The sequence below is a fragment of the Bison bison genome, unplaced genomic scaffold (assembly GCF_000754665.1).
Source record: "Bison bison bison isolate TAMUID 2011002044 unplaced genomic scaffold, Bison_UMD1.0 scf7180017854252, whole genome shotgun sequence".
Taxonomy (NCBI): Eukaryota; Metazoa; Chordata; class Mammalia; order Artiodactyla; family Bovidae; genus Bison; species Bison bison.
The window spans coordinates 743,570-756,351 of record NW_011484825.1 but is presented as its reverse complement, the minus strand read 5'-3'; the positions used below and the strand labels follow the sequence as shown (position 1 = coordinate 756,351).

Here is a 12,782-nt window from a genome sequence, read left to right as displayed (position 1 = left end):
GGTGCGAGCTGCCGCCGTGCTCCAGTCCAGGCTGGTTTCTCAGCCTGTCCGCCTTGCTGAGTGTGGCAGCTCGAGGGGCCTTCGCCACCACGCACGGGGTCGTCACGGAGGACGGGAAGATCCAGCAGCAGGTAGCGGCCAGGGTGCCCCTCTCCGCCCGCCCTCGCTCGGGAGGAAAGACTCCCCAGACCGGCCCGGCCCCTGGCTACTAGCCTCTGCGCGGCTCCGCCCCCAGCTTACCTTCCCACGGTCCTGGTGTCGGGGTTCGGGCGACCCCCGCGCTCTGACCCACCCTTTCCCCGCTAGTGGACTGACTCTGGCCTCTGCCGTCTGCAAGTTCTCAGGCTTCCTTCCACCCCTGGGGTCGCGCGCCGCTCGGGGAGAGTCGCCCAGCGGTGAGGGCATCGGGCCCTGGGGACCTTTTCTGGCGCTCTGGCTTTAGAAACCGGATTCATTATTTCTTCCCTGGTGCCTCTCAGGCCCACGCGTCACCAGCCCTCCCCGAGGAAGTAGAAAGCAGGTGGCAGCGCCCGGCTGTGCGCGAGTCCCAAGGAGGTGACGGCTTCGGCCCCCCTAGGCCGTGTGTCAGCTAATGCTGCTTCCCCCGTCTCCTCTCCCACATGCTGGCGTTCGTGTCAGGCTGGGGTGCTTTCAGCTGGGACCGTTACCCAGGTCAGCAGGGGCTCATTACAAACCGCACGCACACTCTGTTTGCAAAGGAATGCTTGAGGATGCCTTTGGTGGCGTTGCGTGCATCTTTTCAGCCGTAAACTGCCCTGGTTTCCCAGTGTTCTTTGCCCAGTTTCTTTAACTACCTTTGACCCGGCCCCTCAAGGAGAATATGTGATTTCTTGGAAGGTTGAATGAATTACTCAGAGGAGAGGCTGCTTTTCTTACGTAACTTTCTGATGGCCTGTATTTTGTGAATGCTTCTGATGCTTGAAGAATGCATGAGTGTGTATTCTGCTGCAGAAACTCGGTACATTTAATGACTTCCAGCACTTAAGCGCAGTCCTGTAAAGTCCAGGGAACATTTACAGAGTGGCGTGTGTGCCCCATGCAATTTCATTTGGTCCGCTGGTTCGAAATGTATTAACCATTGTCCTGTGAAAGTCGCGGGTTATATGTAATGCTTGGTGAGGCTTGCGTTTGTATAAACTGAAGTTCACATTTAGAGCCACCGTGTGATGGCAAATTTTGTCTTAAATATAATGAATGAATAAAGCAGTTTAAAAGTCAGTGTTGGTTTTGGTGAGTGGCTTTCAGTGTATATCTGAGAAAAGACTGACTTCTTTATACTGGGTGGCAGTTTCTCTATACCCAAGTTATTGCACTAGAAAAAATTTCCTCTTCATGGCCATACCGGGTGAGATTTAAAATACATATGTGTGTTTCAGACACCCTAGACAACACTTACAAATTCGTCTCTAACGGAAGCTTGGAAATTTTTTCTGCAAGTCCTGATTGCTTCTGTCCTTCTGTCTCCCAATAATGGTTTTCCCTGAGGCCCTGGTGGAGGGGGATGTGGAATTAAGTCACTCCTGCTGCTTTTGGGGGAGCTGTCTCCTATTGGCTCTTTTGCAGTATTGTTTTTGGCCACAGCTATTTATACCCCCTGACACCTGACTTCTCCTTCCCATTTTGATGTCTTGCTGTTCGTCTGAGAAACTGGCCTATCTGAAAAGTGAAAGCTGGTAGAAATGTAATATTTGCTGAACATTGCAGTGGAAAAGTTGAATCTGATTTGGTTTTTGTTTCTTCAATACGGCCTTTCTTTTTGCACATCGGGTTTTGGTGGGGAAAGGCGGGAGTTACTAGAAACTTGCTTGAGAAAGGGGCAAATATACAGAATCATCTGGGTCTCTTCCAAGTCACCCCTACAGTTGGTAGTTAGGCTTAAAGTTAGGAAAGCAAGATTTCTTTACTACATACACCTTTTTTTAGTGATCCTCTTCAGTGAATTGTCCAGTACTTTGCTAAATAACATTTACAATGTTAAGTTCAGGCAACTGCAAAATTTTATACCAGAAGTAAAGTTGGTGATTACAGTGTAACAGTAAGAGGCTAGGGAAAGGAAGTTGGATTTAATATGAGGGGAAAGCCCATGTAAATAAAGTGAGAGTTGAACATCAGGGTCAGTCTCTGAGTTCCACTCTGATAGTTATGCATGCATTACCCATGCTGTCTTTTCTGGCCATAATTTGAATGCAGGAGAATCAAAACCTTCATTTAGATTTTGATTAATTATCACATTTGGATATATTTATCAAAGAACTGAAAGATTTCTTTAGTACATGAATTTGCATATATTGCAGATGCGGGAGACCTTGGTTAGATCCCTGGGTTGGGAAGATCTCCTGGAGAAGGGAAAGGCTGTACACTCCAGTGTTCTTGCCTGGAGAATTCCACGGACTAGTCCATGGGGTCACAAAGAGTTGGGACACGACTGAACAACTTTCACTTTTTCAGATCTGTTCATACTTTCAGAAACATAACTAATTTAGTATATATGTTGTGTCTTACCGGAAATGCCAAACTCCTTGCTATTTGTTTTTGGTTGTATTAGCTGAGAGCAGTGGTATGATTTCATTTTTATTTGTTTATTTTGGCTGTGCCACACAGCTTCCTGGATCTCAGTTCCCTGACCAGGGATTGAACTCCGGTATGAAAGCCCAAAATCCTAAGCGCAAGGCCCCCAAGGAGCCCCATGATTTCATTTTTAAAGTTAGGGAAAGGGTTAAGGACAAACTGAAACAGCAGACCTTTGCAAATACCTTTTGAAACTCTTCACCCAGTATTTAAACCTATCCAAATTAGGTATAATAGGTCATTGTTTTCAGAGTGAATGTGAAGTGCTTATGAATTAAAAATCTGAACTGCCCAAAATACAGACTTAGATAGGAAGATTTTCCATCATTATAGTTAAAGTTTGAAGTACAGTAAGCAGTATTTCCCAGAAGAAGATAACATTTATTTTGGCTTTTCTGTTTCAAGCCTTAGATGATAAAGATAAACACCCATAAGTTGCAGACGTGTAAACCTGCCGTATGTATTGGAAGGCCTGGATCTGTAGAGGGGTTGAAATGGGTCTTTGGGTCAGGGCAAGGAAGCGAACATTAGACTTCCTAACCGTCAAAGCTGGGACTGCTTCTGGCAGTAGCAGGTGTCTAGTACTTGGCATGGCAACTCAGGGGATTTTTCGTTTCCACAGTCCCCACTCTGGCTAGGAAGCACACCGTCCATGTTTTTAGGCTCTGGTTTACTGAGCCGCTGAACTCTGAGGAGCATTGTCCAGGGAGTCCTAGAGCTGGATGTGAAGAGAGCCCTCCAGTACCAAGTCTATTTCCCACTGCAGTCAGAGGACTTCTCAGAAAAGGCCCCCCTCCACCTCTGTGCTTTTCTCCAAGCTCCGGGCTTTGGCATGCTTCTGAACTCCTAATGTCCCTGTGCCTGAAAACTAGTAAGATCCTCTCACTTTTTTTAAGCAGGAGTCCCTAACTTGTGATCTATGGGCTTGAGGTGTGAGATTCTTAAAATCTAGTTACTAGGAGGATCTCCAGTGTAATCAGGCCAGTGGATCTTTTGTATGACTTCAAGATAAATTTTTTGTTTGTTTCATTTTGACAATTCTTTTTGCTTAATTACTAGTATGGAGACACCTATTTTCTTTTTTAATCAAAAGTGTCTAGCAATTCACCAGCATTGAAGGTGAAATAAACTTCTGTGAATTAGCCTAAGAACCTCTGGGGTTCGACCCCTGGGTCAAGAAGATCCCCTGGAGTAGGAAGTGGCAATCTACTCCAGTATTCTTGTCTGGAAAATTCAGTGGACAGAGGAGCCTGGCGGGCTACTGTCCATGGGGTTGCAAAGAGCCGGACGCAACTGAGTGCACACACACACACACGCGCGCGCGCGCACACACACGCACACACGCACCTGTCATATCACTTCTTTGGGAAAATTTTTGCTTTATTTTCCACATTAGCAGCTTACAGATCAACTTTTGAAATGTTACCAGTTAGTTGTCGACTTACTGAATCAAGAATTTGAACTCCTAACACAGGGTTTATTACGTTTGATAGCGTCTTCATAAATGGAAGTCTAAAAACTTTAAAAAATTTAGAGCATCAACCCTTGGCATTTTAGATTTGGAAAAAATTCTTAAAGAATATATGGTACAACTCCTAGGAGAGAAAGTCACCCAAAGACACTAATGAATGGCATTTAGTGGTAGCAAGAAGTAAAGATGTGTTTATTCGTGGTTACGTGCAGGTGAGCAGCTTATGTAGTTTGAAGTGGTTTGGTTTCTCTTAACCTTTGTAACACCTACAAAGGAAGGAATATAAAGAAAAATAAAACCAAATGAAGTCAATGTCTTCTCTTTTCCAGTTTGCTTTACCTTTGCAAAATGTTTTATGATAACTTCAAATTTGGGGTGGGTGGATGGAGAAGGTTCCTAAATAGATGTGAGTTAATTTGGGGTCACTTAATCATTCTGCCTCTTATCAAAGGGATGTCTTCAGAGTTCAGATCATTTTAACTGCTCAGAACAAATAAGGCTTCCTACAAAATGAATGCTCTGAAGCCTAGCAAACTTGGAAAGAACAGTTGATGAGCAACTATTTCAGCAACTATAATATAACCTAAGGAAGAGCTATTATATTTAGTTGGACAAACTGGCTAAATCTCTATTTACTGATCTTTACTAGCTTGTAAGTGAAGGAGTGGTTTAATTTTGGTCTCATGTTAAGTGATTTGGTTAATCTGGGAGAGAGCATCCGTATGGTACTGTGGAGCTAACAACTTCATTTCAATGCTTTTCAAAATGGAACCCATCTTTTTGACATAGAGCACTGTTTCTGTGTTTTTACACTTCAGGGATTTACTTGGTCCTAGAGGTCATGCTGGTTAGTTACTAACTATCCAGGCACCTGCCAAACCTTTGGAATTTATCCTCAATGTTGACATCAAAGTGTTTCTTGCTCAATCCATTTTTTAAAGCTATTTCCCACTATTATTTTTCTTCTTATAGATTACCCAGGTGTTAACTGTGTTTATACGGGAGATTAGTTATAGCTTGGAAATATACAGAGATAAATTATAGCTTTAAGTTCAGTTTACTCGCTCAGTCGTGTCCAACTCTTTGCGACCCCATGGACTGCAGCATGCCAGGCTTCCCTATCCATTACCATCTCCTGGAGCTTACTTAAGCTCATGTCCATCTAGTCAGTGAAGCCATCCAACCATCTCATCCTCTGCCGTCCCCTTCTCCTCCCGCCTTCATTCTTTCCCAGCATCAGGATCTTTTACAGTGAGTCAGTTCTTCCCATCAGGTGGCCAAAGTATTGGAGCGTCACCTTCAGCATCTATCCTTCCAATGAATATTCAGGACTCATTTCTTTTAGGATTGACTGGTTAGATCTCCTTCCAGTCCAAGGGACTCTCAAGAGTCTTCTCCAGCACCACAGTTCAAAAGCATCAATTCTTCTGCACTCAGCTTTCTTTACAGTCCAACTCTCACATCCATACATGACTACTGGAAAAACCATAGCTTTGGCTAGACGGACCTTTGTTGGCAAAGTAATTCTCTGCCTTTTAATATGCTGTCTAGATTGGTCATAGCTTTAAGTACTTCTCCCAATTATTTATTGAACAAATATTTATTGACGACTTCCTTTTTTCACCAGCCCACAGTGCTTTGAAGGGTATGTTCTTTTCCATTGGCTCCAATTCTCATTTTTGCTTAGGTGGTGAGCAGAGCACACCTTCTTGAACCATTTTTTGGGGGGCAGGGGGCTTTTCCGCCTCTGCTTATCTTCTAGATCCGTGGCTTTCAAACTTGACTATGCACAGAAATAATCCAAGGTGCCTGCTTAAGATGCTGATTCCCAGGTTGCTGAGACTGTCTGATTCAGTAGGTTGATGGTGAAGCCAAGATCTTTACATTTTAATCAAACTTCTCAGGAGGTTATGGTGCAAATGGGTCACTGGACATTATGAGAAATTCAGTTTTAGATCTTGCTCTTCCTTTGCCTTTTTTTGCAGGCTTCTCTTTTACTCTTTGCATATACCTGGGCTATCTCATCCTTTCCCAGTACTTCAGTTACCGTATATATGCTGGGAATATCTACCTTTCTTTCTACAACTCAGAGTTTCTTCTCCATAGTTATAAATTCAAGACTTCTGTGTTAACTCCATGTTGAACGTCCTCTATGCAATTCAAACTTATTATTGCCAAATCTAAACTGTTGTACACCTACACCTGTGTGATGCTGTGTTTCCCCAAACTTAATGAAAGATACCGCATTTGCCATCTGCCACTGCCACTGCTCCCGTTGGACAGATAGGTAGTACTTGTCTAGCTGTCTTTTCCCATCTCTCCCTCCTCCTTACCGGCATTTTTCAATTTTACTTTCTAATTATACCCTGCTTCTTTCCATAGCCACTACCATTGCTCTAATTCTCGCTGCCTCATTAATTGCTGTACCCGCCTAACTGTTCTCCCTGCTTCTAGTCCTGTCCCGCTTCCACTTTCTCCACAATGCAATTAGAATAATCTTTTAAAACCTTCTTTGTTTTTTTGTTTAAAAATTCGAGTTACAAAATTGACGTGTGGCATTGTAAAAATAAATGCCCAGCACTATGGGAGTATATACAGTCACAGAGTGAAGCCCTCCTACCTCTACTTATTATTCAGTTCAATCGCTCTGTCATGTCCGACTCTTTGCGACCCCATGAATCGCAGCACGCCAGGCCTCTCTGTGCATCACCAACTCCCGGAGTTCACTCAGACTCACGTCCATCGAGTCAGTGATGCCATCCAGCCATCTCATCCTCTGTCGTCCCCTTCTCCTCCTGCCCCCAATCCCTCCCAGTATCAGGGTCTTTTCCAATGAGTAACTCTTCGCATGAGGTGGCCAAAGTACTGGAGTTTCAGCTCTAGCATCATTCCTTCCAAAGAAATCCCAGGGCTGATCTCCTTCAGAATGGACTGATTGGATCTCCTTACAGTCCAAGGGACTCTCAAGAGTCTTCTTCAACACCACAGTTCAAAAGCATCAATTCTTCGGCGCTCAGCTTTCTTCACAGTCCAACTCTCACATCCCTACGTGACCACTGGAAAAACCATAGCCTTGACTAGATGGACCTTTGTTGGCAAAGTAATGTCTCTGCTTTTCAATATGCTGTCTAGGTTGGTCATAACTTTTCTTCCAAGGAGTAAGCGTCTTTTAATTTCATGGCTGCAGTCACCATCTGCAGTGATTTTGGAGCCCAAAAATATAAAGTCTGACACTGTTTCCACTGTTTCCCCATCTATTTCCCATGAAGTGACGGGACCAGATGCCATGATCTTCGTCTTCTGAACTTTTTCACTCTCCACTTTCACTTTCTTCAAGAAGCTTTTTAGTTCCTCTTCACTTTCTGCCATAAGGGTGGTGTCATCTGCATATCTGAGGTGATTGATATTTCTCCTGGCAGTCTTGATTCCAGCTTGTGCTTCTTCCAGCCCAGCGTTTCTCATGATGTACTCTGCATAAAAGTTAAATAAGCAGGGTAACAATATACAACCTTGATGTACTCCTTTTCCTATTTGGAACCAGTCTGTTGTTCCATGTCCAGTTCTAACTGTTGCTTCCTGACCTGCATATAGGTTTCTCAAGAGGCAGGTCAGGTGGTCTGGTATTGCCATCTCTTTCAGAATTTTCCACAGTTTATTGTGATCCACACAGTCAAAGGCTTTGGCATAGTCAATAAAGCAGAAGTAGATGTTCTTCTAGAACTCTCCTGCTTTTTCCATGATCCAGAGGATGTTGGCAATTTGATCTCTGGTTCCTCTGCCTTTTCTAAAACCAGCTTGAACATCAGGAAGTTCACGGTTCACATATTGCTGAAGCCTGGCTTGGAGAATTTTGAGCATTACTAGCGTGTGAGATGAGTGCAATTGTGCAGTAGTTTGAGCATTCTTTGGCATTGCCTTTCTTTGGGATTGGAATGAAAACTGACCTTTTCCAGTCCTGTGGCCACTGCTCAGTTTTCCAAATTTGCTGGCATATTGAGTGCAGCACTTTCACAGCATCATTTTAGGATTTGAAATAGCTCAACTGGAATTCCATCACCTCCACTAGCTTTGTTCGTAGTGATGCTTTCTAAGGCCCACTTGACTTCACATTCTAGGATGTCTGGCTCTAGGTGAGTGATCACACCTTCGTGATTATCTGGGTCGTCCAAGAAAAAACACCTTTAAAACAAATGAGTCCATACCCCAGAATATGGTTGAGGTTTGTTAACGTGTCTTGAGGTCTGGCCTTTCCTTCTCTCTAGCCTGTCTCTGGAGAAGGCAGTGGCACCCCGCTCCAGTACTCTTGCCTGGAAAATCCCATGGATGGAGGAGCCTAGTAGGCTGCAGTCCATGGGGTTGCTAAGAGTTGGACACGACCGAGCGACTTCACTTTCACTTTTCACTTTCATGCATTGGAGAGAGAAGGAAATGGCAACCCACTCCAGTGTTCTTGCCTGGAGAATCCCAGGGACGGGGGAGCCTCGTGGGGTGCCGTCTATGGGGTCGCACAGAGTCGGACATGACTGAAGCGACTTAGCAGCAGCAGCAGCCTGTCTCTGCTCATCCTTGAGGGCCCCACTCTCACTTCCAAAGGTACACACATAACACACTTAGCTGTATGTAACTTTTTTGTCAGTATCCCCAAATATGCTCTGCTCTCACTTACTTCTGGGCCTTTGTACATGGTCTTCCCCACAAATGTCTCAGTCCACCTAACTCACACTCTTCACAAGTTAAACATAGAGGGACGCCTCTCTGATGTGCAGATTGGAATAAGCTGTTCTCGCAAGGTGTTTTCAGAGCATCCTGCATTCCCTTGTGAAAGCATTTGCCTGCCATGTTCTGTCTTTTGTACTTCACCATGTTTGCTTTTGTAAATGTCCTGCTAGACTACTGTATGCTCCATGGAGGGAGTAGCTATATTCATCTTCTCTGCAGCTGCAGTATCTCTCACACTGTGTCCTCACAGAGGCTGCAGTAGTATCTGTTGAATGGATGATGTAAGGAAGCCTGAGAAGTGGTTCCTACTTTTTAGAAATTTACCATTATGTGAATGAAGCCTTACAGTACTCACTAGTGTGGAAGTCATCTGGGGACTAGCCTAAAGGAAGCCTCAGGAGATCTTGAAATCTCCAAGTAACCCATCAGTGGATCAGCCCCAAGGCCTTCAGAAACCTGCTGTACACAGGTGAGATCCATAATTTCAGAGATAGCTCATGCCTCTTTATTGTGGTCAGGCTGTGTATGCAAGAGAAGTCATCCACTCATCGCTGACATTACATCTGAAAGGTCAGCACTTGCTCAGTCATTAAAAGTAGGAAGAAGCGACAGGAAACTGATAAACAAGAAAAGCAGAAAAAGAATCGGAAAGGGCTGAGGTGAAGTAGATGGGAACTGGCAGCTGCACTGTTGAGGACGGATTAGATCAGCCGTGGGGTTCAGCAGTTGTTGCAGTTGAGAAGCAGCGCTGGTGGAAGTGAACAGAAGGCACTCTGACAGCCAGGAATAAGAGGACTTGCCAGCAGGTCAGGTCAAAAATTAGAACAACTTTGCACTCCGCGGTGTAGGGAGCCGGGTGTGGGCAGGGCCTGCATCTCAGCTGTGCTCCACGCGGGCAAGAGCAAGGGGAATCCCTCTGCCAGCAGACTTGTCCGCTTCCAGACTCCCCTCCTCTTCACATGGGACCATTCCAATAGGTCCTTCATCCGCACCACTCTTGTCAAAATTCCCAGGGCCTTCCATATTGCCACATTCAGTGCTCAGTTCAGAGGCATCTTTCTGAACTCTTAGCAGCCCAGCAGTTGTCCTCAGACTTCATCAGACTATTTTTTTACATGACTTTCAGAACATATATTCCTGGTTTTCCTTCTAAATCCCTGCCACAAGCTCTCATTCTTTTCTGCTGCATTTGGTTTGTTGGTTTTAAATATTTAAACCTTTTTGGTTTGTTAGTCTTAATTATTGGAGTGCCCCATTTCTTCCCTCTGTGCGTGTGCCCACCAGACGATCTGATGCCATCTCATGGCCTACAGTGCTATATCTGCAGTCCCTGGACCCTATCTGCAGTCTCACCCTGAACTCTAGTTCGTACAGCCAGCTGCCTACTCAGCCTCTCCACCTGCCTGTTGACACCACGTGTACATCCTGTCCTTGATTTCCTGCCCCACCACACCCATTACCAGATGGTTCATGCCCCCAAATCTTGCTATTGTCCTTAACTCTTTCCTGTCACATCTCATACCCAGTCTATCAGCAACCTGTCAACTTGTGAAATGCATTCTGAATCCTGCCGGGTCATTCCACCTCTGCTTTCACAAGCCTAGTCCAGACGATCGTCTTCTCTCTCCTGAACGTCTGCAGTAACCGCCTAATAGGTCTCCTTGTTTCTCTGCTCCATAGACTCTGTTCTCCCCAGAGCAACCAAAGTGATCTTTTAAAAAGCAAAAGTTTTGGTCATGCCACTCCTTGAGGAGTCTTAGGGGAAGGGAAGCAAAGAGTCTCAGAAAACCTTCAGTGGTTTCTCGTCACACTTGAACAATAAAACCTAGTTTTCACCGGGACCTGTAGGCCCTGCAGGATCTGGGACCTGGCTCCTGGCCACCTCTCTGCCCTGATGCTACTTTCCTTGTGTGCTGTGTTTCGGTCATACTGCCCTTCAGCTGGTTTTCAGGGTACCAAGTTCACTTGTTTTGGGTTGACCAAGACCTTTGCCTTTGCTCCTTCCTCCACGTGAAACACTTTTCTGCAGACATTAACATGGCTCATCCTTTCTCTTCTTTCAGGCCTCTGTCCTCATGTCCCCCATTTCTGACCAGACTGTCTAAAACAGCATCTCTTTCCATCACTCTGTCTTCTGTATGTTTCTTCATGGTATTTATCACTGGCACTATACTGCAACATATACTTTATTGTATGTCTTTCTACATGAACATAATAAGCTCTGTGAAGGCAACAGCTTTGTTCAGTGAAGTAACCCAGTGCTTAAAACAGTGCCCTGACACATGATGCACACACGGGAAACACTGAGGACGTGAAGGAGAGAGTACAGGCATGTCTGTGTGCAGGCAGTGATTACTCCTGTATTAGCTCTGCATCTCATATCGGCACACTGAAGGGCCACCGTTGCTTTAATAGTCTGGAGGAGGGAGGTGCATTGACTTTACAGGAGGCAAGCTAACTCACTCATTCTCCCCATTACCAATGCAAGGTCTGGACAGCCTAAGAATTTTTTAAGCACGTGGTATCTCTAACCCAGAATTGTAAAATGGTGCCTCAGATAATCTACTTTCCCATTGGCTATTTTGGATATTTTACTTCTGCAACCTTATGATGCACTTGAAGAACTCATATTTGAGATCGTGACACTTGGGTGTGTGCATAGTTGCTCAGTCGTGTCCAGCTCCTTGCCGCTCTGTGAAATGTAGCCTGCCAAGCTCCTCTGTCCATGGGACTTTTCAGGCAAGAATACTGAACTGGGTTGCCATTTCCTCCTCCAGAGTATCTTCCCAGCTCAGGGGTCAAACCCGGGTCTCCTGCATTGCAGGGAGATTCCTTACTGTACCCTGAGCCATTGGGCAAGCCGTTGCAACATTACTTAAGTTAATTGAATATTGTGTAAGTTTAGGTAAGTCACTTCATATTTTGCTTTCAAGATATACTATTAGGAATTCATACTTGTGCTTCCCATGTTTGTTTAGTCGGTAGTAACAACTTCATGAGTCTAACTTGAACACACATATATTTACTAACATTCTCAGCCTTCATTTTCTTTCTGAGGAACTTAGTTATTTCAGTTAAAATCAGGTGACTGGCAAGAGGCTCTGCCCCCAAAGGTCAAGCCTTTCCACCGTCAGTCTGATTGTTTGGTGGGGAATTGAGATGGGTAGTTAGTCTTTAGATAGAACCTCAGAGAGTAGTACGTGATGAAAGTGGTCAAGTGGAGTCAGGAAAGTTTTTATTGGAGCAAGTATTTGCTGAGTGCTTTTTGTGTGTCCATTACTGCTCTTAGCATACTTAGGTCACTCATTCAATACATGCTTGGATGCTTTTTGTGTTAGGAAATTGAAATACAGCTGTGAGGGAGATAAAGTCCCTGCCTTAATAGAGTTTGCATTTTATATAGTCATACATGGAAGTGACTCTTAATTTAGGATATCACCAGGTAACTTTCATTGTAATAAAAACCATTTAATGTCTGTAATTCACTGAACCCTTTACCAAATGTTTTCATGTTCATTATCTCATTTTATCATCATCCAGACTCAGGAAAATGTGGTACTGATCTTTTATTAAAATAATTTAGACAGAATGTGGTTAAATTATTTGCCTGGGGCCATGCAAGTAGGAAGTGTCCGTGTGAACTCAAGCTCAGATGAGATTCTAAACCCTCTTTTCTTTTCTACAGCACTAAACATTGCTACTAACATAAAGAAAAATATTTCTGTAGTTTTATTTGTAAAACAAATATTCATCAAAATTAAAAATTTTCTTTAAAATTTTTTTATTTTAAAATTGAACTAAAGACTATAAACAGAGAAGGCAATGGCAACCCACTCCAGTACTCTTGCCTGGAAAATCGCATGGACAGAGGAGCCTGGTAGGCTACAGTCCATGGGGTCGCTAAGAGTCGAACACGACTGAGCGACTTCACTTTCACTTTTCACTTTCATGCGCTGGAGAAGGAAATGGCAACCCACTCCAGTGTTCTTGCCTAGAGAATCCC

General features: G+C 44.3%; 1 protein-coding gene across 1 annotated transcript in view; it reads left to right on the top strand.

Moving 5' to 3' along the window:
* Positions 1-2: 2 nt before the first annotated feature.
* TTC17 (tetratricopeptide repeat domain 17) overlaps positions 3-12,782 on the top strand; it is a gene marked incomplete at its 5' end in the record, with an annotated part of 128,678 nt that continues 115,898 nt past the window's right edge. Inside the window, one exon of the mRNA XM_010856285.1 lies at positions 3-131. Coding sequence (XP_010854587.1) covers positions 3-131 — 129 coding nt within the window. The remainder of the gene's footprint in view (positions 132-12,782) is intronic.